Source organism: Archocentrus centrarchus, chromosome 20 (assembly GCF_007364275.1).
Source record: "Archocentrus centrarchus isolate MPI-CPG fArcCen1 chromosome 20, fArcCen1, whole genome shotgun sequence".
Lineage (NCBI taxonomy): Eukaryota > Metazoa > Chordata > Actinopteri > Cichliformes > Cichlidae > Archocentrus > Archocentrus centrarchus.
The window spans coordinates 2,877,840-2,901,282 of NC_044365.1; the positions used below are offsets into that span (position 1 = coordinate 2,877,840).

General features: G+C 43.6%; 1 protein-coding gene across 2 annotated transcripts in view; it reads right to left on the reverse strand.

Annotated features, from left to right (window-relative positions):
* LOC115799965 (NACHT, LRR and PYD domains-containing protein 14-like) overlaps window positions 1-23,443 on the reverse strand; it is a 62,793-nt gene that overhangs the window by 34,908 nt on the left and 4,442 nt on the right. Inside the window, exons 3-6 of one of the 2 annotated variants that reach the window (XM_030757269.1) lie at window positions 17,222-17,353; window positions 10,377-10,508; window positions 4,570-4,805; window positions 2,666-4,448 (exon numbers count right to left, since the gene is read on the reverse strand). In XM_030757269.1, coding sequence (XP_030613129.1) covers window positions 2,666-4,448; window positions 4,570-4,805; window positions 10,377-10,508; window positions 17,222-17,353 — 2,283 coding nt within the window. Of the gene's footprint in view, window positions 1-2,665; window positions 4,452-4,569; window positions 4,806-10,376; window positions 10,509-17,221; window positions 17,354-23,443 lie in introns of both variants that reach the window. The other variant, XM_030757268.1, reaches the window with a different exon arrangement.

Genomic DNA, 23,443 nt, shown 5'->3' on the forward strand with positions numbered 1-23,443 from the left:
GATTTGTTTATATTGGCCATCACCGGCTGTGAAGCACCGGGACATGACCACACGGTAATGTAGGTTACCGCTGAAGCATGTGTTTAAGCAGGGACTCGTATTTTTAAAACGATCACGCTCTTGATTCAATGTTATTGATACAAAACCTTTGAAAAAGCCTGTTTGTTGCACTTTATTTTGGTACCAGATTTTTTTTTTTTCTTTTTTGCCCACAGCAGCTTTATTAGCAGTAAAGAGAGAGACAGGAAACTGAGGAAAGATACGGGGGAAGACACTCGGGCAAGCTGGCGGCAGGCCGGGACTCAAGTCCGCACCACCCGCACTGCAATGTGGCATCTACATGTGGTCACCGGCTTCACCATTAAGCCACCCAGGTGCCCATTTTGGTACCAGATTTATGTGTTTTTTTTTAATTGTTCATATCAGATTTTATTGGCAAAAATCTGTCGTAACTGATTGAAATTCATGACTCTTCCTAAAATTTTATACAATGCAAATATGGTATGTACTGAGAGCTGGGGTTCTGAGGATGAATATGAAATTTCTAAACATTGCCCAAGGTCAATGGCAACTGAGCGCAGAGAGATTTTCAAAGGGGGGTTGTCCTCTGGCCCTATTAGGCACTGTGCAATCAGGAGGAAGTGAGTGAACATTGACTTTTCACGTCTTTATTTCAGAATCAAAGGATACACCAACTCACATTATTTTATATCATTAAGAGAAGAATTAAAGGCTCTTTTAAATAATTTAACAATTTATTTTATGGGGCCAGGTTTTTTTTTATGATCACACTATCTGAAGTTCGCCCAATTTTATCCACTCACTGTGTGGCCATTATTATCCCCTAAAGAGTCTAGGGGGTTCGGGGGAAGTAAAAAAAAGTGACCGGGTTGACAAAGGAGACATGAAAGCAAAACTGGTAAAATAAAGGATTTTTATTAATGCTCTAAGAGACGGAAAAGCCGCTATCATCTTAAAAACAAAAAGGAAAAAACAAAACACAGGAATTAATAACCCAAACCAATAAGGTAAGGTGAAGGCCTCAATCCAAAAACACCCTCCTCTCCACTGAGCTCCCTCTACTCTCTCTGGCCTTAAGTACCCCAGCCTGATTGCTGAGTCGCTTCATCTTTACAAAAAGGGAAGGCACCTAAGGCTGGAGAAAGCAAGCCACACCCAGTGAATCAGCCACACCCAGGGGCCGTAGCACCCCCTCCCATAAATACAAACCAATGGTTTGTTACAGTGGGTCACAAGCACACACCAGAGGTGAAAGGTTCAAACACAAGTTTTCAGATGCCATGCCATTTCAACAAAATTCTAAAATGCCTTCACCAAACACCAAAGTAATGATTAGCCATAGCTCGTGGAATTTGCCAATAGCTTCTCAATGGGCCCAAAACACTAACAGAGGTTTGCCCAGTGTGGCCAAAGTAAGGTCCCACGGGACCACCAGCAGGTTGGGGTTGCAAGGAGGCCTCATGAAAATACTCTATTTGCCTTTCCACCCGGTCAAGGCGATTGGCCTGCTAGCTAGCCAGATCTGCAGAGCTAAATGCTGGGGGTACAGGCAACACATCAGTGTGGATCAGGTGGACCAGGAACATGGTTAAGCGACAGCGCAGAGTTAGCCAAACTGGCATTTACCATGTGACACTGGGCACCTATGCTCTGAATGTGGCTGTTTTCTCTTATACCAGGCCTCCTAGTCAGTCTGAGAGCCACAACTCACCGTTTTTTCCAAGCTAGGCCCTTTCTTTATAGGGCGTGCTGCTGCCTGTGTTTTAATTTTGGACAGCTGGCGACGAGATGATTGGATTTATGGCAAAAGAAACTCTGGGGTGCACTATGAGAGGAGAGGTCATTTTCTGCAGCATTCATATTGAGGGACAAGATAAACTCATCCACCAGGGTGGCAGCCTGCTGCATAGTGTAAGCCCTCAGTTCACTCAGATATAATGTAATACACTCAGGCACGGAGTTCTTAATAACCCAAACCAACACGTTAAGGTAAAGGCCTCAATCCAAAAACACCCTCCTCTCCACTGAGCAGGAGTAAGCAGCTGTACCACAATCCACAAGCTGTCACACAAAGCACTATCTGGCAGTCACGGGGCAGGAGCTCTACTCTCTCTGGCCTTAAGTATTCCAGCCTGATTGCTGAATTGCTTCAGCTGTACAAAAAGGGGCGGCACCTAAGGCTGGAGAAAGCAAGCCACACCCAGTGAATCAGAAAGCCACAACAGGCCCTGCTAGGGCCATAACAATCCACATTAACCTGGATTTGGCAGTACCTTTTTTTACCCACAGATCCTGGGAACAAGTATGGGAGCAAAGATGGCTCAGAGTTCTGCTTCTTCATATGTGGTATTCTTCAAAACAAATATTATTTTAATGAGTCTAATAATTCATATATACCCTGCATTACTCACTGGAAAAGCCCCATTGATGGGATCTTTTTCATTTGGTTCTGAGGCTCAATTAGAGGGTTTTTTTTATAGTTTTGTGAATACAAATAACTATTGTCAGAGATTTAACATGGATTACGAATTAAAATTAAAATGAATACACTCAGACATGGTTTCCTTATCAAAAACTAAAATAACTCAAAATGAAGATAAATATTTTTCTGATTAATGATGTTAATGAGCACATCTGGACTCACCGAGCCTTTCTGCAGTTCCTCACAGCTGGAATCAGTCTCAGTCGTCCCTCCCATGTTGTGTTGTACTTCCTCAGGTCCAACTCATCCAGAACCTCCTCTGACATCTGCAGCATGTAGGCCAGAGCTGAGCAGTGGATCTCAGAGAGATCCTCTAATCTGTTCTCTGACATCAAGAAGTTCTGGATCTCCTGATGTACTGACAGGTCGTTCATCTCCATCAGACAGTGGAAGATGTTGATGCTTCTATCAGGAGAGGATTTTGTCTTCATCTCCTTCAGGTTCTTAATGACTCTCTGGATGGTTTCTGGACTGTTCTCTGTCTGACCCAGCAGACCTCCTAAGAGTCTCTGGTTGGACTCCAGAGAGAGGCCATGAAGGAAGCGAACAAACAGGTCCAGGTGGCCATTTTTACTCCTGAAGGATTTTATTACTGTTTTCATCAACAAATCATCCAGAGCTGACTGATCAAATTCTTTCCCCAGAAAGTCCTCCAGCACCTCCATCTTCCTGCTGGTGTAACAGTGGAACATGTAGACTGCAGCCAGAAACTCCTGAATGCTCAGATGAACAAAGCAGTAGACTGATTTCTGGAAGATCACACACTCTCTTCTGAAGATCTCTGTACAAACTCCTGAGTACACCAAGGCCTCTGTCACATCCAGACCACACTGCTCCAGGTCTTCTTGGTAGAACATGATGTTTCCTTTCTCCAGATGTTCAAACGCCAGCCTCCCCAGCTTCAGAAGAACTTCCCTGTCAGCCTCCGTCAGCTCCTGTGGACTCGTCTCATGTCCCTCATGGTACTTGTTCTTCTTCTTCTTTGTCTGAACCAGCAGGAAGTGTGAGTACATGTCAGTCAGGGTCTTGGGCAGCTCTCCTCTCTGCTCAGTAGTCAACATGTGCTCCAGAACTGTAGCAGTGATCCAGCAGAAGACTGGGATTCTGCACATGATGTGGAGGCTCCTGGATGTCTTCATGTGGGAAATGATTCTGCTGGACAGCTCTTCATCACTGAATCTCCTCCTGAAGTACTCCTCCTTCTGGGCATCAGTGAAGCCTCGTACTTCTGTCAGCCTGTCCACACATCTAGGAGGGATCTGACTGGCTGCTGCAGGTCGGGAAGTTATCCAGACGAGAGCCGAGGGAAGCAGCTTCCCCTCGATGAGGTTTGTCAGCAGCTCGCTGACTGATGACTTCTGTGTGACATCAGACACAAGCTTCCTGTTGGTGAAATCCAATGAAAGTCTGCTTTCATCCAGGCCGTCAAAGATGAACAGAAGCTTCCAGACAGCGAGCTTCTCTGCTGGGACCTTCTGTAATGTTGGATGGAAAACATGGAGCAGCTCCAGAAGACTGTACTGCTGATCTCTGATCAGGTTCAGCTCCCTGAATGAAAGCAGCATCACCACACTGACATGTTGGTTCTCCAAGCCCTCTGCCCAGTCCAGACTGAACTTCTGCACTGAGAAGGTTTTTCCAACGCCAGCGACGCCATTGGTCAGAACCACTCTGATGGGTCTCTGTTGGTCAGGGAAGGCTTTAAAGATATCGTGGCACCTGATTGGACTGTCATGGAGGGCGTCCATCTTGGAAGCTGTCTCCAGCTGCCTCACCTCATGTTGGGTATGAACCTCTTCACTCTGTCCCTCTGTGATGTAGAGCTCAGTGTAGATCCTGTTCAGGAGGGTTCCACTTCCTGTTTGATCACTTCCTTCAGTCACACGTTCACATCTCCTCCTCAGACTGATCTTATGTTCCTCTAAAACCTCCTGCAGACCAGCATCTGCTGAAAGACACAAAAACACTGAGACTAAAGAGAAAGAAACTCTGAAATGTGTCAACAACACAACAAGAAGTCCAGTTTTCAGAAATGAGTCCATCAGCAGACAGATGTTCAGTCTTACTTTGTCCACAGCTGCTCTGACTGGCTGTCTGCAGTCCAGCTCTGGTTCTGGATCTTTGTCCACACTGGGGACAGGAGGAGTCTCCTGATGAAGCAGACTGGTCCCAGTATGAGGAGATGCACTGTCTGCAGAACCAGTGTCCACAGCTGGTAGAGACCGGATCCTTCAGGACGTCCTGACACGAAGCACAGCAGGACGGCCGCTCCTCCACACAGACACCGCTCCTCTTCGTCTCTCTGTGAACACATTTCTTTATCACTAAAATCATTTGCTGACTGTTGCTGACAAAGATCCAGATGTGACGACACTGTGCAGAAGCTCTGATGGTCACAGAGAACAGGAAAAGTGGAGCTACTTTTCTGTTTGAATCCAGCATTCAGGCTGGAACCAAAGTGATGCTTCCTTTGATCTCAGCAGCACTAATGAACTGCTTTTCCTGTCTGATTAAACACAGAGTGATCTGCCTGCAGTTTGCTATGAATACCGCTAAATTTGTTGCTACTCGCTTTTTGGAAAAGAAAGTCGCTAGGTACTGAATATCGGATCAGCGCATCCCTAGTACAAAGTGAGACAAAACAACGTTTCTCTATGGATCAAGTGGTGTTACATATAGGTATATCAAAACAGTTTACAATAACAAAACACAATTTACATTTAGTGCACACATAAGCTAATTAAGTGGAATTTTTACTTAAGGTAGAGATTTTAAGACAAACATGGGTGTGACAAAACAGGAGACAGGGCATAGGTACATTTGTACATAGGTACATAAGTTAAGGCACTGGTTATTATAGCTTAATACTGTCAGTTAAATACACATTGAGGTGGAGGTAGGATATATAATTAGCAGCAGAGAAAAAGTCCAGGAGTGTATTTCAGCTCAGTGCGAGGCTTTGCTGTTCAGCAGTCTGACTGCTTGGGGGAAGAAACTTTTCACCATTATGGAAGTGCGCCCCACTATGCTGGCATACCTTTTCCCTGATGGCAGCAGGGAAAAGAGTGCATGGGATGGGTGTGGTGTGTCCACAACAATGCTTGTGGCTTTGCGCAGATATTGGATGCTATAGATGTCAGAGAGGGTGGGAAGAGAGGTCCCGGTGATCTTTTTGGCCGTTCTCACAATCTGCTGGAGGGCCTTCCTTTAAAGAGCAGTGCAGTTTCCAATCCCTGATGTGATGGCACTGCTGAGGATGCTCTCAATAGTCCCTCTGTGGCCACTTTTCCACTGACGGGGTTCCGGTGCTGGTGCCCGTATTTGAAACGTTCAGCGGTTTTTCCACCGTGAACGCGCTCGGTGCTTGGCCAAAAAACAGGTTCAACTCGGGCCCCACAAGGTAGCTGGTTTTAAACCCAGAACACGTGATGAAAGCTGCAGAAGGGCGTGACTCTGCCATCTCAACATAAAGTTTTCTACCGCTATTTCACAGCATGGTGTGTATTACATGAGAAAAGGGAACTGATTTTCATGGCTGTGAATTAGGTTGGGCTCTAAGGCTGAACTTGCTGCTTTGTATCAGTTCATATCACAGATAAAAGGACACAAAGTGCGTACTTGTTGTCTTGCTCTAATCGCTGTCTGTGTTTACCTCTGTGTTGCACACAGATGCTGCAGTAGATTTGTTTGGACTGTAAAATGTGTTCGCAGCCCAAGAAAGGGGAGCATGTTCTCTCACATTTGTGCGCTTCAGCTTCTGTGTCCAGACGAGGACCCGCCCACACTCATACGTAAAGGATCAGTTCACAAAGTGTGGTGGAAACGCGGGCTCATTATTAAGCAGTTCTCCGATTCATTGAAAACCGACACCAGCACTGGCACAGCACCGGCACCTTGGTGGTGAAAACGTAGCATGTAGCATGTAGAAAGTTGTCTGGATGGGCTTTCCAGAGGTTATGCAGGAAACAGAGTCATTGCTGGGCTTTCTTAGTGATGTGTTTGGTGTTTGTAGTCCGTGAGAGGTTGTCTGTGATGTGGACGCCCAGAAACTTAGTGCTCTGGACAATCTCAACTGGGAGACTGTTATTGATCAGTGGGGAGTGTTTGCCTGGAGGTCGCCTGAAATCAATGATTAGTTTCTTTGTTTTGTCCACATGAATGTGTTGAATGCTGAGCTGAAGTCTATGAACAGCATTCTTGCATAAGTGTCTCTTTTGTCCAGGTGGGTGAGAGCCAGGTGAACAGCAGTGGTGATGGCATCCTCCATGGAGCGGTTGGCTCAGTATGCAAAATGCATGGGGTCCAGATAGCTGGGTCTTTATGTGTTTTATGACAAGTCTCTCAAAACACTTCATGATAGTGGATGTGAGTAAAGCTGGGCGATAGTCACTGAGACAGGTCACTGTGGTTCTCTTTGGTACGGGGATTTAGTACAGTTGGTCTGCACATTCTCTCAGCACATGACCTGGAATTTGGTCTGGTCCGGCAGCCTTCCGTGGGTGGACTGTAAGCAGAATTTTCCTCACTTCAGAGGTGGACAGATGTAGCACCTGGATGTTGGGTGGAGGGATGGCTTTCCTTGCTGCTGTGTCATTCTGTTTCTCAAATCTTAAATAAAACTGATTCAGTGCCTCAGGAAGGGAGCTATCTCCAACACAGGAGAGTGGAGTTGGCCTGTAATTGGTGATCGCTTGAATCCCCTGCCACAGGTGTTGTGTCTTTGGTGTCTGTGAAGTGGTTGTGGATTTTCTGAGCATGGGGGCGCTTTGCTGCTTTGATGGTCCAGGACAGCTTGGCTCTCACTTCCCTCAGAGCTGCCTCTTCCCCGACCTATAAGCAGCATCCCTGGCTTTCAATAGCGCCCTCACCTCTGCAGTCATCCAAGGTTTCTGATTGGGACGTGTGATAACGGTCCTAGACGTTGTCACATCATCAATGCACTTGCTAATGTAGCTTGTGACGACTGATGTGTATTCCTCTAAGTCAACTGTGTTGCTGTATGTAGCTGCCTGCTTCAATATGTACCAGTCAGTGCTTTCAAAGCAGTCCTTTAATGCAGACATGGCCCCCTCAGGCCAGATCGTTGTCACCCCAATGGTTGGCTGGCTTTATGCGTTTGAATAAAGGTCAGTAAAGGCTGGTATGTGGGAATTACCATAACAGTGATGTGGTCGGAGTGACCAAAGTGGGGGAGGGGCATGGCTTGGTAGGCATCACTGATGTTTGTATAGACACAGTCTAAGATGTTTCCAGCTCACGTTCCAAAATCCACATACTGATGAAACTTTGGTAAAACTTTGAGATTTGCATCAACGTCGGTAGCAACAATAATCAGTAAATCCGGATGATTCCACCAATTTAGACGAGCACCGCATCCGTGCACAAGTCTGTGCTTACATATATGCATAGTCCCCTTCCTCGAGTCTTACCTGACAGGGTAGCATCTCTATCTGCACAGAAAGCTAGCAGGTGAAGGAATTTAAATAATAAGTGTGTGCTGCTGCTGTTTAAGCCTTCAGGTTTCTGCGTGTTTTCATCGAACAGGAATGACATAAGACAATCAGAATAAGGAGTCCAATTATTAAATTTAATAAAGCCATTTCAAACAGTTTACAGATTAATCTGGTTCAGAATTGTCAGAGCTGTCTGATGCAGTCAGTGCAGCTTCACACAAGTCTGACACCGCTCTCTATCTTAGTTCAACTTTTATACAGACTTAGACACGGTTACACAGTTATTGAAATATGCAAGCATGTAGCATGCTTATCAGTTCCATCTTCTGTGCCCTTCACTGTCGCCTGTTAACGGCCTCATCTGGGTCCTGTAGACACAAAACATCAGACCAAAACACACATTCTTTTCCAGTAAATCATCGGCATGTGATTTTGTTGTCTCTCTGCTATGCAGTCTTATTTCTGTCTGCTGTGCAGTGTTATTTCAACACTTTCACCTTGTTGTGAAGATTAATTCTGCAATATGCTACTTAATACTATATTTCTATTTAAATTGTTGTATTTATGGTATGTCTAGTGTGCAGCTTATTTACACTTCTCCCTTCACAGGCCTGGTAGCTGGATACCAGAGTCCGGTACCCTGTTGTTCAGCCATGTTTCCACAAACTCAAAGATACAGCAGTCTCTGTACTCACGTTGGCAGTTCCGTTGGAGGTCGATTTGGTCCAGTTTGTTGTCTAGTGAGCAGACATTTGCAAGGAGGATGGATGGGACAGTTGTATCAGGAAAGCCACATAAGCAGCACAATATGAAGGTAAAATTTTGCATGGCTTCATTAAATCCATTAAAGTTATTGTAGAAACCGTGGATGGCCCGGGTCCCCTGGAGGGGTGGTTGCGGCTTCTTGCCCTCATTGGTGAATATTGTCACGTCCTGGGCCGTTTGCCCAGCATATTGTGTTTGGTTCTTATTTTCAGTCCCCAGTTTGTTTTGATGTCCTGTTCCCTTTGTCCCTGTCTCCCCTGTATCTATGGTCTAGGGTCTCTTTTTTCATCTTATGTTTTCCTGGTGTCAAGTCTGCGTCTTTGTCTCCCTCTTCTGTCTTCCTGTTTTACTTTGATAGTTGTCTGGTCCATGTCTATTATCTTCAGTTCTGCTTCCCCCAGTTAATGTAATCAGCGTCACCTGTGTTCCCACCTGTTTCCTCTTCCCTCATCAGCCCCTCTGTGTATTTAAGTCCTGTGTTTTCTCTGCTTGTTGTTGTGTCGTTGATGTTTCTGCGTCAAGTGTTCCCGTGCTGTGTCTCTCCCGTGTTCCTCAGTGTTTCCCTTTTTGTCCTGGTTTTTCCTGTGCTGGTTTTGTTCCTGGTTCCATTCTGCACTACGTCAAATAAAGTCTGTTTTTTCCACCTACCTCGTCTGCCTTGGGGTCCCCTTCCTGCCCGCTACACAGCTGTTCCGTGACAGAAGGACACGACCACTATGGACCCCGCAGACTTTGACCACTACAGCGGCACTCATCTGGTGCTGGGGGGGCCCAGCATTTTGGAACCGTCCCCAGCGTCGCCACTCACCTCCTCCGCCTGAGCCAACGATGATCCGGACCGGCTGGGAGCACGCTCGGCTTCCAGTCCTGTCCTCTCCTCGTCGCCGCCGCGGCTGGGTTCTCTGGGGCCCTTGCTCCTCGGCTGGAGGGGGGCTCCGTCTGGGCCCTCGCTCCCCCATCTGCTAGGGTGGGTGTACAGTTCTCTTTGAAATGAGTGGCCTCGGGTCTTCGTAGGTCTTGATGGGCTGCTGGTGGCCTGGGCTTCCTGGGGCTTTCTTTGCCCACCTCTAGCTTCTGATGGGCAGGGCTGTGGCGTTCTGCCCTCATTGGTAAGTACATTTCATGACACAAACACATACATCCACGTAATAACACAAAATGGTTGGTTTGTGTAACCACGCTTCTTTTATTTTGTTTTCCCCACACAATTTTTAATTTTGCAAATATTGTCAGTATTTTATGTTTAACAAGTGATGAACTATTTGGTTTACTTACTTACGCTCTTTTGTTTCTTTTTTCTATTTTCTCTTTTTTTCTTCTTCTTCCTCTTCCTCTCTCCCTTTCTCTTTTCTTTCTTTTCTCTTTTCTTTTTTCTAAGCCTGTCAGCTCCAGCACAATTTGTCACATAGCATGTTAAAAATAATTCAAATAAAATAAAGGGTCACACGCTAACAAGAGGAGCCTATAGAGAACCTATAGAGCTCATCTTGAAATAGCAAATATGTTTGGCACAACAATGCATTCAGATCACAGTTCTGTTTGCAAGATCTGCCAGACATGACAGGCTTAAAATTAAAAAAAAAAAAAAATTATTGTAGAAAAAAAAAATCAGCTGATAATTATTTACATTTTCATTAATATGTTCATTTTCTTACGTTTTTGGTGCAGCTTCATTACTGAAGTATGGAAGTGTGTCTTTGGACCAGTCACTCCTCACAGACACACAGCTGGGTGCTGGAAATGCTGCTCTGTGCTCCTCCTCCTCCATCGTCTGGATGGTTGTAAGGCTATAATTACATTTACAGATGTAGTTAAACATTTTTATTTGTTCAGTATTATTTTATGCAGTTCACAGTTACTGACTGAACCATGTGAACCGTGTTCACTGAAAGGATGCTTTTATTTTATTTATTTGTATGTTCTTCACACAGCAGATGTTCACTGAGGAGTGTGATGTTCAGAGTTCAATAAAAGCCTGTTGTTGGAGCTTCAGCACATTCCTGTTAACATTTCCATGATCTGTTGATTGTATTTAATGAGGGAGAGAAGGATCTCCTTTCCTTTCATGAAGGATGCTCCAGTGTATCCTCTGCTAAATAACCTGAAGCTGCTTTCCTTGTTGAGAGCACGTGAACAGCTCTGATTATGGCTGCAGATACTTCCAGGCCACTTCTCTCAGTTAATGACCTTCATATGAAACCTGCTCAACCACAACCCTGATCTGCTCTGTGCATGTGTGAAAGTGCAGCAACATCTGTCCTTACAATTCATAACTGATTTTATCTTTCAGTCTAGAAAATAGAAGACTGAAATATTTATCAGTAATTTAAAAGATGATAAAAAGCAGTTCCTGCATGATCAGAAAGAAACAGCTGCTCAGGAGACAGGAGACTGAAAAAACAGGAAGTAAAACAGTTTACAAAATAAAAGACTCAAACTGAATTCCTGCATGTTTGAGAAAGAGAAAAGATGTATGTATATAGTCTGTATTAGGGCTGCAGCTATCGATTATTTTAGTAGTCAAGTATTCTATCAATTTTTCCATCGATTACTCAAGTGCGTGCTCCTCGTCGCCGCTGGGAGCACGCTCGGCTTCCAGTCCTGTCCTCTCCTTGTCGCCGCCGCCGCTGGGAGCGCGCTCGGCCTCAAGTCCTGTCCTCTCTTCGTCGCCGCCGCTGCTGGAGTTGCGGTCTGCCCCTCTGAACTGTGTGTTTTTTGTTTTGGGATTTCCCAGTGGACCCTCCTGGACGTTGTAAACTGTTTTCCTGGGCCCTGTGTTTTTGTTTTTCTGGCCCTTGACAACTCCCCGGACTGTTCAGACTTTTCATGTTCTCCTCCTGATTTGTTTGGACTGTCTGTTCCGGCCTTTTGTCACTGATTTTTAGTTCCGCTCTGTGGTTTTGTTTTGTTTTTTTTGGGCTCCTGTGTTTTGGTTTTGTTCCCTGCCTTTGTTGCTCCCTGCCTGGTTTTTGTTTTTGTTTTGGGTCCCCTTCCTGCCCGCTACTCAGCTGTTCCGTGACAAATCTGTTCAATGAGCGAGGCACATACAAATTGCTACAAACTACAGTGTGTGTGTGTGTGTGTGAGTGTGTCTACCCCTCTCATTATACCTGATTATTCCCATTCTGTCTATTTTTCTCCTCTTTCCCCTCCCTACCTGCCTGTCAGACCTGGCATTAATAAATAAAATCCATCCATCCATCCATTCGCTTCCGCACATCCTGTTAAGGGTCGCGGGGGGGCTGGAGCCTATCCCAGCTGTCATAGGGCGAGAGGCAGGGTACACCCTGAACAGGTCGCCAGCCTGTTGCAGGGCCAACACAGAGGGACAGACGACCTTTCACACTCACATTCATGCTCTCATTCACACCTATGGGCAATTTAGATTAGCCAATTAACCTAACCCCAGTAAGTGTATGTCTTTGGAATGTGGGAGGAAACCGGAGTACCCGGAGGAAACCCACGCAAGCACGGGGAGAACATGCAAACTCCACACAGAGAGAGGGAGAGACCTGGGCCAAGGTGGAATCGAACCCAGGCCTTCCAGATGGTATTCTAACTGTGAGGCAGCAGTGCTAACCACTACGCCACCGTGCTGCCCTAATAAATAAAATAAAAATAAAAAAATACAAACATTAACAGGAATTGCCTTTAGAAAACAAATAGAGCTCTTCTTTTAAAATCAAATATGTTTGGTACAACAGTGCATACAAATCATCATTCTGATTGCAAAAATTGCCAGACATGACAGGCCTTAAAAAAAAAAAAAGTTACTCCATTTATTGTACATCCAGATCAAACAGGCTTTATCAAGGGTCGGCACTCAGCCAATAATACACATCGACTAATAAATATAATAGACTATTGTTCTATTAACAAATTCAAGACTACAGTCGTGTCTTTAGATGCAGAAAAGGCATTTGATCGGGTAAATTGGAAATTCTTACTAGCAGTTCTACACAAATTTGGATTCGGTTCATCCTTTATAAACTGGATCAGAACACTACACAGCTCCCCAAATGCACGTGTTAGGACAAATGATCTCATTTCCCAAAGCTTCAGTCTGCAGAGGGGCACTAGGCAGGGCTGCCCACTCTCTCCATCTCTTTTTGTAATTTTCATTGAGCCACTAGCAGCAGCAATCCGTCAAAATGTAAATATTAAAGGGATTCAAACTGAAAATACGGACCATAAAATTAGCCTTTATGCTGATGATGTATTACTTTTCCTTGGGAATTCACAAGCTTCTCTTTTGAAGACTATCACACTGATAGATAAGTTCTCACCTATATCTGATTACTCTATCAATTGGAGTAAATCAACAGTTTTGCCTCTGAATTGTAATTTCCATAGAACCTCTAGGACCCCACTAAAGTCAGGAAATATTAGATATTTAGGCATAAATTTTTCCGCCAGGCTCTCAGACTTGGTACGATTAAATCATATCCCCTTATTAAAAACAATAGAGGATGATCTCACACGTTGGAACAGTTTACCTATATCACTCATGGGGAGAGTTGCTGCCATTAAAATGATGGTTTTACCAAAAATTATCTATTTTCACTGATCCCCAATAAACCTTCTATTCCTTGGTTTAAGTCACTAGATTCAAACATCTCAAAATTTTTATGGAAAAACAAACCGTCAAGAATAAGCTTAAAAACTTTACAAAAGCCAAAACACAGTGGCAGTCTAGAATTACCAAACTTTTATTACTATTTCTTAGTCAGTAGATTGCAGTATATTTCAAAGTGGATCAAATCGAATTCATTAGACAACCCATGGCTGGATCTAGAACAGGCACTTTGTGGAAAAATAAAAATCTCGGATCTACTTTTCATTAGTCCCAATATTAAACATAACTTCTATAAAGTCCTTAGTATAAATACCTCTCTGACAGCCTGGTGGGAATTTTTAAAAATAACTAAGTCTTCACTTATCCCCTGTAAACTAACAGCCATTTGGAACAATCCAGATATTTGTCAGAAAAAGAAAATGCTGAATTTTCCATTATGGCATGATAAGGGTGTAAATAATTTAGAACATATTATCCAAGATGGAAACCTTATTACATTCCAAGAACTTATGTCAAAATAAAGAATTGGCAACGGTAGATTTCTGGAATATCAACAACTTAAGCCCATCTTACAGGGAAGATTTAACCTCAATAAACTGAATCTAGAAATACCTACATGGGTAACAGAATTTCTTAACCTCTGTACCCCAATATTGTTGTCAAAATTATATAAATTATTACTAAAAACTGATGATTCACTTTCCCTCCCAATTGCAAAATGGGAGTGTGATCTTTCTGTTAACCTGAATCAAAATTTATGGACAGAAATATGTTTAAATATCTTCAAAATGACTAAAAGACCCCAAGTACAACTTGTACAATATAAAATTCTCCATAGAACACACTATACTGGACAAAGAATGTTCCAAATGGGCCTTACACATTCAAACATATGCACCCACTGTACAAGCAATTCAGAGGAGAATTATCTACATGCTCTGTGGTCTTGTGTACCTGTTCAGAGATTTTGGCAGAGGATATGTGAAGACCTATCCACATGGTTTAGCTGGTGTGTCCCAACTTCCCCCACATTATGCATCTTAGGTGACGTCAGTGAATTAGCTATGGAGTCAAATATATCACACATAGTGTTTACCACCTTGTGCATCACTAAGAAAAAAATCCTCATGAATTGGAAGTCAAAAAATAAACTCTGTATTACTCAATACAGAAATTTATTTATAGATCATATTAGTTTAGAGAGAATGTCTGCTTGTTCTAAAAAACAATTGGAGGAATTTGACTCTCTTTGGTTCCCACTGATCAGCTTACTTAGTGGGGGTGGTTGGCTGTGGGCTCTGCTCCTGATGTGCTTTGTAGGCGGTCGGGTGAGGACTCTGGGGGCCTGTGTAGCTGGTAGCCTCCTGAGACTGGAGTCCTGAGGTGACCTTCTGGTGATGTCTGTGTGCCTGTTCTGGTTGATGGTGGTAGGGGGCTTGGATGGTGCTGCCTTACGGTCCTGGGGTGTGGGCCAGGGTGCTTGGGGGGGGGGGGGCCCTCAGTCGCTTGGCTGTTCTTCCCTGTGTGGCTCGGGGGCTGGGGTCTGAGGCCCGGGCCCTGGGGCCACACCGGCTCCCGGTGGGTCCCCCCTGGCGCTGGGGGGTCTCTGCTGTCCTGGGCACACCACCGGGTGGGGTGGGTTGGCCTGACCTGCGTTGGGGTGTCCGGTCTGCGCTTCTGGGGCCCTGGGGTGCCTGCATTGTGTGTGTGTGTGGGGGGGGGGGTGGGGGTACTGTGGGGTGGTTGGCGGGGACAGGGCACCATATTTTCCAACTCAGGCCAGTATGTCCTGTCACTTGTTTGTGTCTGTTGTCGAGTGAACGGGCGTCTAGTGTGAGTGGGCTACCCTCTGCGGTGGGTGCGATGGTGCCAGTCTCAGGTGCTGCAGTGCTCCGGGATGCTGTCGCCATGGCCCCGGGCTAACCTCCCCCTGCCCTGTGCTGGGGTGTGGGAGGTCGGGGTGTCTATTGAGCCAGTGGACAGCTGGCTCGCTTCTTCCAGGTTGCCTTTTTTCTTCCTGGTCATATGACCCCACCCCCACCCCACACACACACACACAAACAAACACACACGCAGGAAACACATCACTCACAGATGTAGGGTGGAGAGGCCACGTGCAGCCACTTGCCTCTCCTTTTTAATTGCACCATAGTCATTATACACTGCTCAAAAAAATAAAGGGAACACTCAAATAAGACATCCTAGATCTGAATGAATGAAATACTAACACACTACAGTCTGATCCAACTTTGATGTAATGTCCTTAAAACAAATCAAAATGAGGCTAGGTATTGTGTGTGGCCTCCACGTGCCTGTATAACCTCCCTACAACGCCTGGGCATGCTCCTGATGAGGTGGCGGATGGTCTCCTGAGGGATCTCCTCCCAGACCTGGACCAAAGCATCCGCCAACTCCTGGACAGTCTGTGGTGCAACGTGGCGTTGGTGGATGGAGCGAGACATGATGTCGCAGATGTGCTCAATCAGATTCAGGTCTGGGGAACGGGCGGGCCAGTCCATAGCTTCAATGCCTTCATCTTGCAGGAACTGCTGACACACTCCAGCCACATGAGGTCTAGCATTGTCCTGCATTAGGAGGAACCCAGGGCCAACCGCACCAGCATATGGTCTCACAAGGGGTCTGAGGATCTCATCTTGATACCTAATGGCAGTCATGCTACCTCTGGCGAGCACATGGAGGGCTGTGCGGCCCTCCAAAGAAATGCCACCCCACACCATTACTGACCCACTGCCAAACTGATCATGCTGAAGGGTGTTGCAGGCAGCAGATCGCTCTCCACGGCGTCTCCAGACTCTGTCACGTCTGTCACATGTGCTCAGTGTGAATCTGCTTTCATCTGTGAAGAGCACAAGGCACCAGTGGTGAATTTGCCACTGGTTTCTAACCTTTTGTGCAGACACATGCTTGTGGCCTGCTGGAGGTTATTTTGCAGGGCTCTGGCAGTGCTCCTCCTGTTCCTCCTTGCACAAAGGCAGAGGTAGCGGTCCTGCTGCTGGGTTGTTGCCCTCCTACAGCCTCCTCCACGTCTCCTGGTGTACTGGCCTGTCTCCTGGTAGCGCCTCCAGCCTCTGGGCACTACGCTGACAGAAACAACAAACCTTCTTGGGGTGGGGCTGGCTTCTCATTGCCTTGGGTTCTCTGGGGCCCTTGCTCCTCGGCTGGAGGGGGTCTCCGTCTGGGCCCTCCCTCCCCCATCTGCTAGGGTGGGTGTACGGTTCTCTTTGAAATGAGTGGCCTCGGGTCTTCGTAGGTCTTGATGGGCTGCTGGTGGCCTGGGCTTCCTGGGGCTTTCTTTGCCTGCCTCTAGCTTCTGATGGGCAGGGCTGTGGCGTTCTGCCCTCATTGGTAAGTACATTTCATGACACAAACACATACATCCACGTAATAACACAAAATGGTTGGTTTGTGTAACCACGCTTCTTTTATTTTGTTTTCCCCACACAATTTTTAATTTTGCAAATATTGTCAGTATTTTATGTTTAACAAGTGATGAACTATTTGGTTTACTTACTTACGCTCTTTTCTGTTTCTTTTTTCTATTTTCTCTTTTTTTCTTCTTCTTCCTCTTCCTCTTTCTCTCTCCCTTTCTCTTTTCTTTCTTTTCTCTTTTCTTTTTTCTAAGCCTGTCAGCTCCAGCACAATTTGTCACATAGCATGTTAAAAATAATTCAAATAAAATAAAGGGTCACACGCTAACAAGAGGAGCCTATAGAGAACCTATAGAGCTCATCTTGAAATAGCAAATATGTTTGGCACAACAATGCATTCAGATCACAGTTCTGTTTGCAAGATCTGCCAGACATGACAGGCTTAAAATAAAAAAAATTAAAAAAAAGTTATTGTAGAAAAAAAAAAATCAGCTGATAATTATTTACATTTTCATTAATATGTTCATTTTCTTACATTTTTGGTGCAGCTTCATTACTGAAGTATGGAGGTGTGTCTTTGGACCAGTCACTCCTCACAGACACACAGCTGGGTGCTGGAAATGCTGCTCTGTGCTCCTCCTCCTCCATCGTCTGGATGGCTGTAAGGCTATAATTACATTTACAGATGTAGTTAAACATTTTTATTTGTTCATTATTATTTTATGCAGTTCACAGTTACTGACTGAACCATGTGAACCATGTTCACTGAAAGGATGCTTTTATTTTATTTATTTGTATGTTCTTCACACAGCAGATGTTTACTGAGGAGTGTGATGTTCAGAGTTCAATAAAAGCCTGTTGTTGGAGCTTCAGCACATTCCTGTTAACATTTCCATGATCTGTTGATTGTATTTAATGAGGGAGAGAAGGATCTCCTTTCCTTTCATGAAGGATGCCCCAGTGTATCCTCTGCTAAATAACCTGAAGCTGCTTTCCTTGTTGAGAGCACGTGAACAGCTCTGATTATGGCTGCAGATACTTCCAGGCCACTTCTCTCAGTTAATGACCTTCATATGAAACCTGCTCAACCACAACCCTGATCTGCTCTGTGCATGTGTGAAAGTGCAGCAACATCTGTCCTTACAATTCATAACAAACTGATTTTATCTTTCAGTTTAGAAAATAGAAGACTGAAATATTTATCAGTAATTTAAAAGATGATAAAAAGCCGTTCCTGCATGATCAGAAGGAAGCAGCTGCTCAGGAGACACAAGACTGAAAAAACAGGAAGTAAAACAGTTTACAAAATAAAAGACTCAAAAACTGAATTCCTGCATGTTTGAGAAAGAGAAAAGATGTATGTATATAGTCTGTATTAGGGCTGTAGCTATCGATTATTTTAGTAGTCAAGCATTCTATCAATTATTCCATCGATTACTCAAATTATTGGATAAGGAATACTTTTTTCACATTAACAGTTCATCTGCATATTTTAACTTCCGTACTGCAGTTTTTCCATGTGTGAAACAAACAGGGTGGATGGAGCAGCTACAAAGTTCTCTTTTCTTCACTTGATGATCAGCTGGTTGATGAAGGACCTCCAGCTGTTTCCCAGTAAAGGTTTAATCCAGTTGTTAAGTGATGATGTAGAATTCCATTTTCGGGTCCAAACTGTCACGTGATTAATATGCCGCAATGCTGTGTCCCTGGTTGTTTTAACCGATCCGACTTGAAAAAAACACACTCAGCTGTGATTTTACTGATGAGAAAGAGAAGCGGTAATGGCTGCAGTTGATAAGGTATGTTACAATCATCTTTAATAGTGAACAGTCATTGGTTATGATGTAACTCTTCATTTGGCTTCAAGAAATCTTGCAATCAGAGGCAAAACCTCATATTTGGATGATGTCTATAATGGCAATTTTCTTGGAACTCTTGAGTTGTTGGCCCATTATGATCCCTTCTTACACGAGCACTTGTAAAAAGTAAGACAAAAGATGAAAGGGTCATGTTTAACTCACTACCGAAGTCCAGACACACAGAATGAGTTCATTGAGCTCTGTGGCAAAAGAGTGCTCAACACTATCCTGAAAGAAAGAGAAGATGCAATATATTACTCTGTCATATGTGACTCAACACCAGACATATCTCATACAGAACAGAACATGCTATTGGTAAGATATGTACATCACGACAAAGAAGACAGTGGTGTTTGGAAGATAGTTGAGAGGTTTATCGAATTCAAAGATTTTCACAAAGACAGGCCAGGAAACATCCGAAATGATTCTAGAAGCGTTGCAGTCCAATGGCATACCTTTACAAGAATGTAGACGACAAGAATATGATAATGGAGCCAACATGTCTGGGAAGGTGAAAGGAGTACAAGCTCAGATTTTAAAAGTCAATCCACTTGCTACATTCTCACCCTGTGCTTCCCACACCCTCAATCTGGTTGGTCTCCATGCAGCTGAGTCACGTGCAGAGGTTGCAACATTTTTTGGCTCTGTAAACCATCTTTATAATCTCTTCAGTGCTAGCCCAGAGCGATGGGCAACCTTGAAAGAAAAAATGGGATGCTCTCTTCATCATCTCTCTGACACTCGGAGTGCCCGCAGTGCTGCAGTACGAGTTGTGGTAGCTCACTTGCCCTCCATCCTTGAGGCACTAGAATGTGTCTTAGCCACCTGCAGTCTGACAAGTGAAGCCAAGTCCGAGGCAAATGGTTTGATCAGTTATTTCGAGACCTTTGATGCCATCATCCTTCTTACTGTGTGGGTAAAGATTTTGCAGTGCATTGAAAACCGAAATGTGATTCTTCAGGCAGGAGATATTTCTCTGGATGTTGAGGCTGCAAACATCAAGGCACTACAAGAGGAAATGCAGGCTCTTCGTAATTGATGGGACTCGCTGCTTGCAGAGGTCTCCCTAGTAGCACAAGCAATGGACGTCCCTGATCATTTCCGGAGTGAAGAGAGACGAAAGCGGAAAATGGAATGCATGTCTGATGAGATGACACAAGAAGATGCAACTACTGAAGACAGTGCTGAAAATGCATTCAGGGACAATATATTTTTTGTTGCAATGGATAGCATCATCAGTGCGTTGAGTGCAAGGTTCCAGACCACAGCAAACACATGTGAAACATTTGCACCTATTCTGAAGCTGACTGATATGACTGAAGCGCAGATAAAAACAACACTGTCAAAAATATATCACATGGATCTCTCACAAGAATTTGAAAATGAAGTGCTACACTTCTGCACCATATATGATGCTACATTTCCAAAACATCTGTCCTCTCTTGAGCTCCTGGAAGATGCAGCTACAGAGCATTTTTGGAGAACTTTGTATTGCTTTGAGAATTTTCTGCACACTTCCTGTTACAGTTGCAGGGGGTGAACGGGCTTGAAGTTGAAGCTGGTTAAGAACTACCTGAGATCAACAATGGGCCAGGATAGACTGAACAGCCTCGCCATTCTGTCGACTGAAAGCCAATTAGCCAAACAATTGGACTTTACAGATCTTATTAGTGACTTTGCAAACAAAAAGACTCGTCAGTGGGCATTTACTGGGATGTAAATTACATCTTTACATCTCGTGTCAGCAAGGCTTTATTTCTTTTTCTGCAAGCTGAAGAACAATTTGACAGTTGACATTTTGTACTATCGCAGGCTCTATTGATAAGATGACAAAGCAGTGGCGCAGTGTCAGAGTGATCAGAGAGTGAAGTGAAGAAAGCATGGAAGAAGGAGGGGTCATCAACATTTGGCCCGTATATACTAGCAATACATAAATCTATATTCCAGATGGATAAATTAAGTATTATAAATCTACCATCTGGGTCTACTGTAGTGTTGTTAATGTTAAAGTTTACCTTCCTGTTAATCAATATAGCTACACCTCTTTGTTTGGAATTGTAGCAGGCTGAGTACACATGAGGGAACTGTGGAGAGGAGAGAGTGTGTGCAGATGTTTTGGACACGTGTCTCCTGTAGAAGCACAACATCTGCTTTTAAGTCTTTTAACTGATTAAAAATTTTTAGTCTCTTTTCCCTCGAACCAGCTCCGTGTACATTCCATGAGACAAATCTGAAGCATCTTAATGTTAAACCTGGAGCTTCAGGGATGTGTCTGCATGATTACACACATGTATGACAGTGAAAGCTTTTCAAGACAAGTTGCACCTGCGAGCGGCGCAGATCCAAAAATTTATGAAACTTTAAGTGTTGCCAGAAAAACCCGAGCAGGTCTGCACCGCTGTGTTTGCAGCTGAGAAACTGGACACACGCAGCGTTTTTCTGACTTTGAGGCTCAGATATTCACATCACAGATTTTTGAAGAAAAATATATTTTTATATTTTATTGAATGTGTTGAGGAAACTTTGCTGTGTTATGGCCGTTCAGATTCATATCGCTGATTAAAATATTTTCAGTTTTAGATGTTCAATAAATCTTAATCCTGTTCGACCCTCGACTCAGACTGTGTCTTCAATCTCGGCCGTTCTGTGATTGAGTTTGATGCTCCTGATTTAGAGTTAGTGCGTCATTGATACCTGTTAATGTTTCTGTTTACCTGTCAGAAACAAGCTCTCATGGAGGATGTTTGCTGAGCGCCACCATTTCAGTGATGTTAGCTAATGAGTGAAGGACAACAGGAGCAGCTACAGTGGCTCCTATTTGTTTCTCATATTATTATCAGCGTTCATTCTGAATAATAAACCTCTGTATGAACTGAATCATCTGTAAACTTTTCAGCTGTTTTGAATGGAAAAATCTTTTTGATATAATTTGAAGCCTTATTTGAACTTTTGGACAGAGGCCATTTTTATTTATTAACACATATTTTCATTTAAAAATAAAAATTCACTTTAATAGCCATTGTTTATTTGATATTTACATTAATGTTAACATAGATTTGATTAATTTCAAACTTTTATTTTTATAGGTCATTATTTTAATTGATAAGAGACAACAAGGTGATGGTAACAGGTGGGAAGGCTCGAACAGGTGAGGTCACATTGAAATAATCATAAACTCCACCTTCAAAAACTCACCTGTGTAAGACCAGCTCCTCACTCTGGTTCCCAGGTCATTTTTATTATTATTATTATTATTATTATTATTATTATTATTATTATTATTATTATTAGTCGTGGTAAATTGGCATTATCTTTCTATTTATTTATTGTTTGTGTTTAATTCATAATGTATTCATTTATATTGCAATTTATTTATGCATTATTTACACTGTAGTTATTTTATTTATATAGTCCCGTATTTTATTTTAAATTTAGAATTTATTCTGTAGAGACTGTAGCAATTTCAAAGTATTTCCTGTTCTTTAACTGCAGTGTGTTTACAAAGTCACTGAGTAATCGTGTTAAATAATCGTAATTATGATTTTTTTCCATAATCGAGCAGTCCTACCCAGAACTGTACAGTTTGGGACAAAATTAGAGGCAAAATCCAAAATCCACCTATATTACAGTGCTGTGTTTCTAATGCTGCAGGAACGCTGTTGGGCTGCTGGTGGCCTGGGCTTCCTGGGGCTTTCTTTGCCTGCCTCTAGCTTCTGATGGGCAGGGCTGTGGCGTTCTGCCTTCATTGGTAAGTACATTTCATGACACAAACACATACATCCACGTAATAACACAAAATGGTTGGTTTGTGTAACCACGCTTCTTTTATTTTGTTTTCCCCACACAATTTTTAATTTTGCAAATATTGTCAGTATTTTATGTTTAACAAGTGATGAACTATTTGGTTTACTTACTTACGCTCTTTTCTGTTTCTTTTTTCTATTTTCTCTTTTTTTCTTCTTCTTCCTCTTCCTCTTTCTCTCTCCCTTTCTCTTTTCTTTCTTTTCTCTTTTCTTTTTTCTAAGCCTGTCAGCTCCAGCACAATTTGTCACATAGCATGTTAAAAATAATTCAAATTAAAGCCGCAAGCGGCGATAATAGGCCCTCGCCGGCCGCCGCCCAAGCGCCGGTGCCGATTTGAACCGTGCTTTTCCGGCCGTGCCAGTTTTAGCGGTTTTTTTGGCTGCTACGTGTGAAATTTTGAAATGCATGAATTGTCTAACTCAACGAAAAAGATGCCATATTCTGGGCATCGCCATGGCAACGCCTTACACATTACAGTATTTTCACCTGTAGGTTTTATGTTCAGGGAGATGTGGACAATGCGTGTACCAAATTTCAGGCATTTGTATGCATTTTTGAGAAAGCAAGGGTCATTTTTCCATCGCAGAAATTTCACATTTTTTCCCATAGGGATAAAATGGGGCAGTTTTGGCATCGTCATGGGAACAGCGTCCAAAATATGACATAGGTGTGATTGACTTTTTTGATCAGGCTGACATCAGCAATCTGTGTACCAAATTTCATATATTTCGGGCAAAGTAAGCAGAAACTTTAGTATGGGGGATTTTTCGCTTTTTCCCATTAGAATAAAATGGGGCATTTCGGGCTCCGCCATGGCAACGTGTTAGAAAATAGAGCATGGGTGTGATTGGCTTTTTTGATCAGGATGACGTCAAGAATGTTGACACAAATTTTCATGCATTTCAGTGAAACTAAAATTGTGGACCTCCATACAAACTTTTGTTTGCTTCTGTAGGGGGCGCTATTGCATGTAGAAACTTGATTCCCTAATTGTGGGTTCAGGCCGGTTCAGTAAACAAGTTATTAAATTTTGAGACTGATCGGCCAAAGATTGTGCGAACGAATGCACAAACAAAATTGCGGCGAGAGACAAA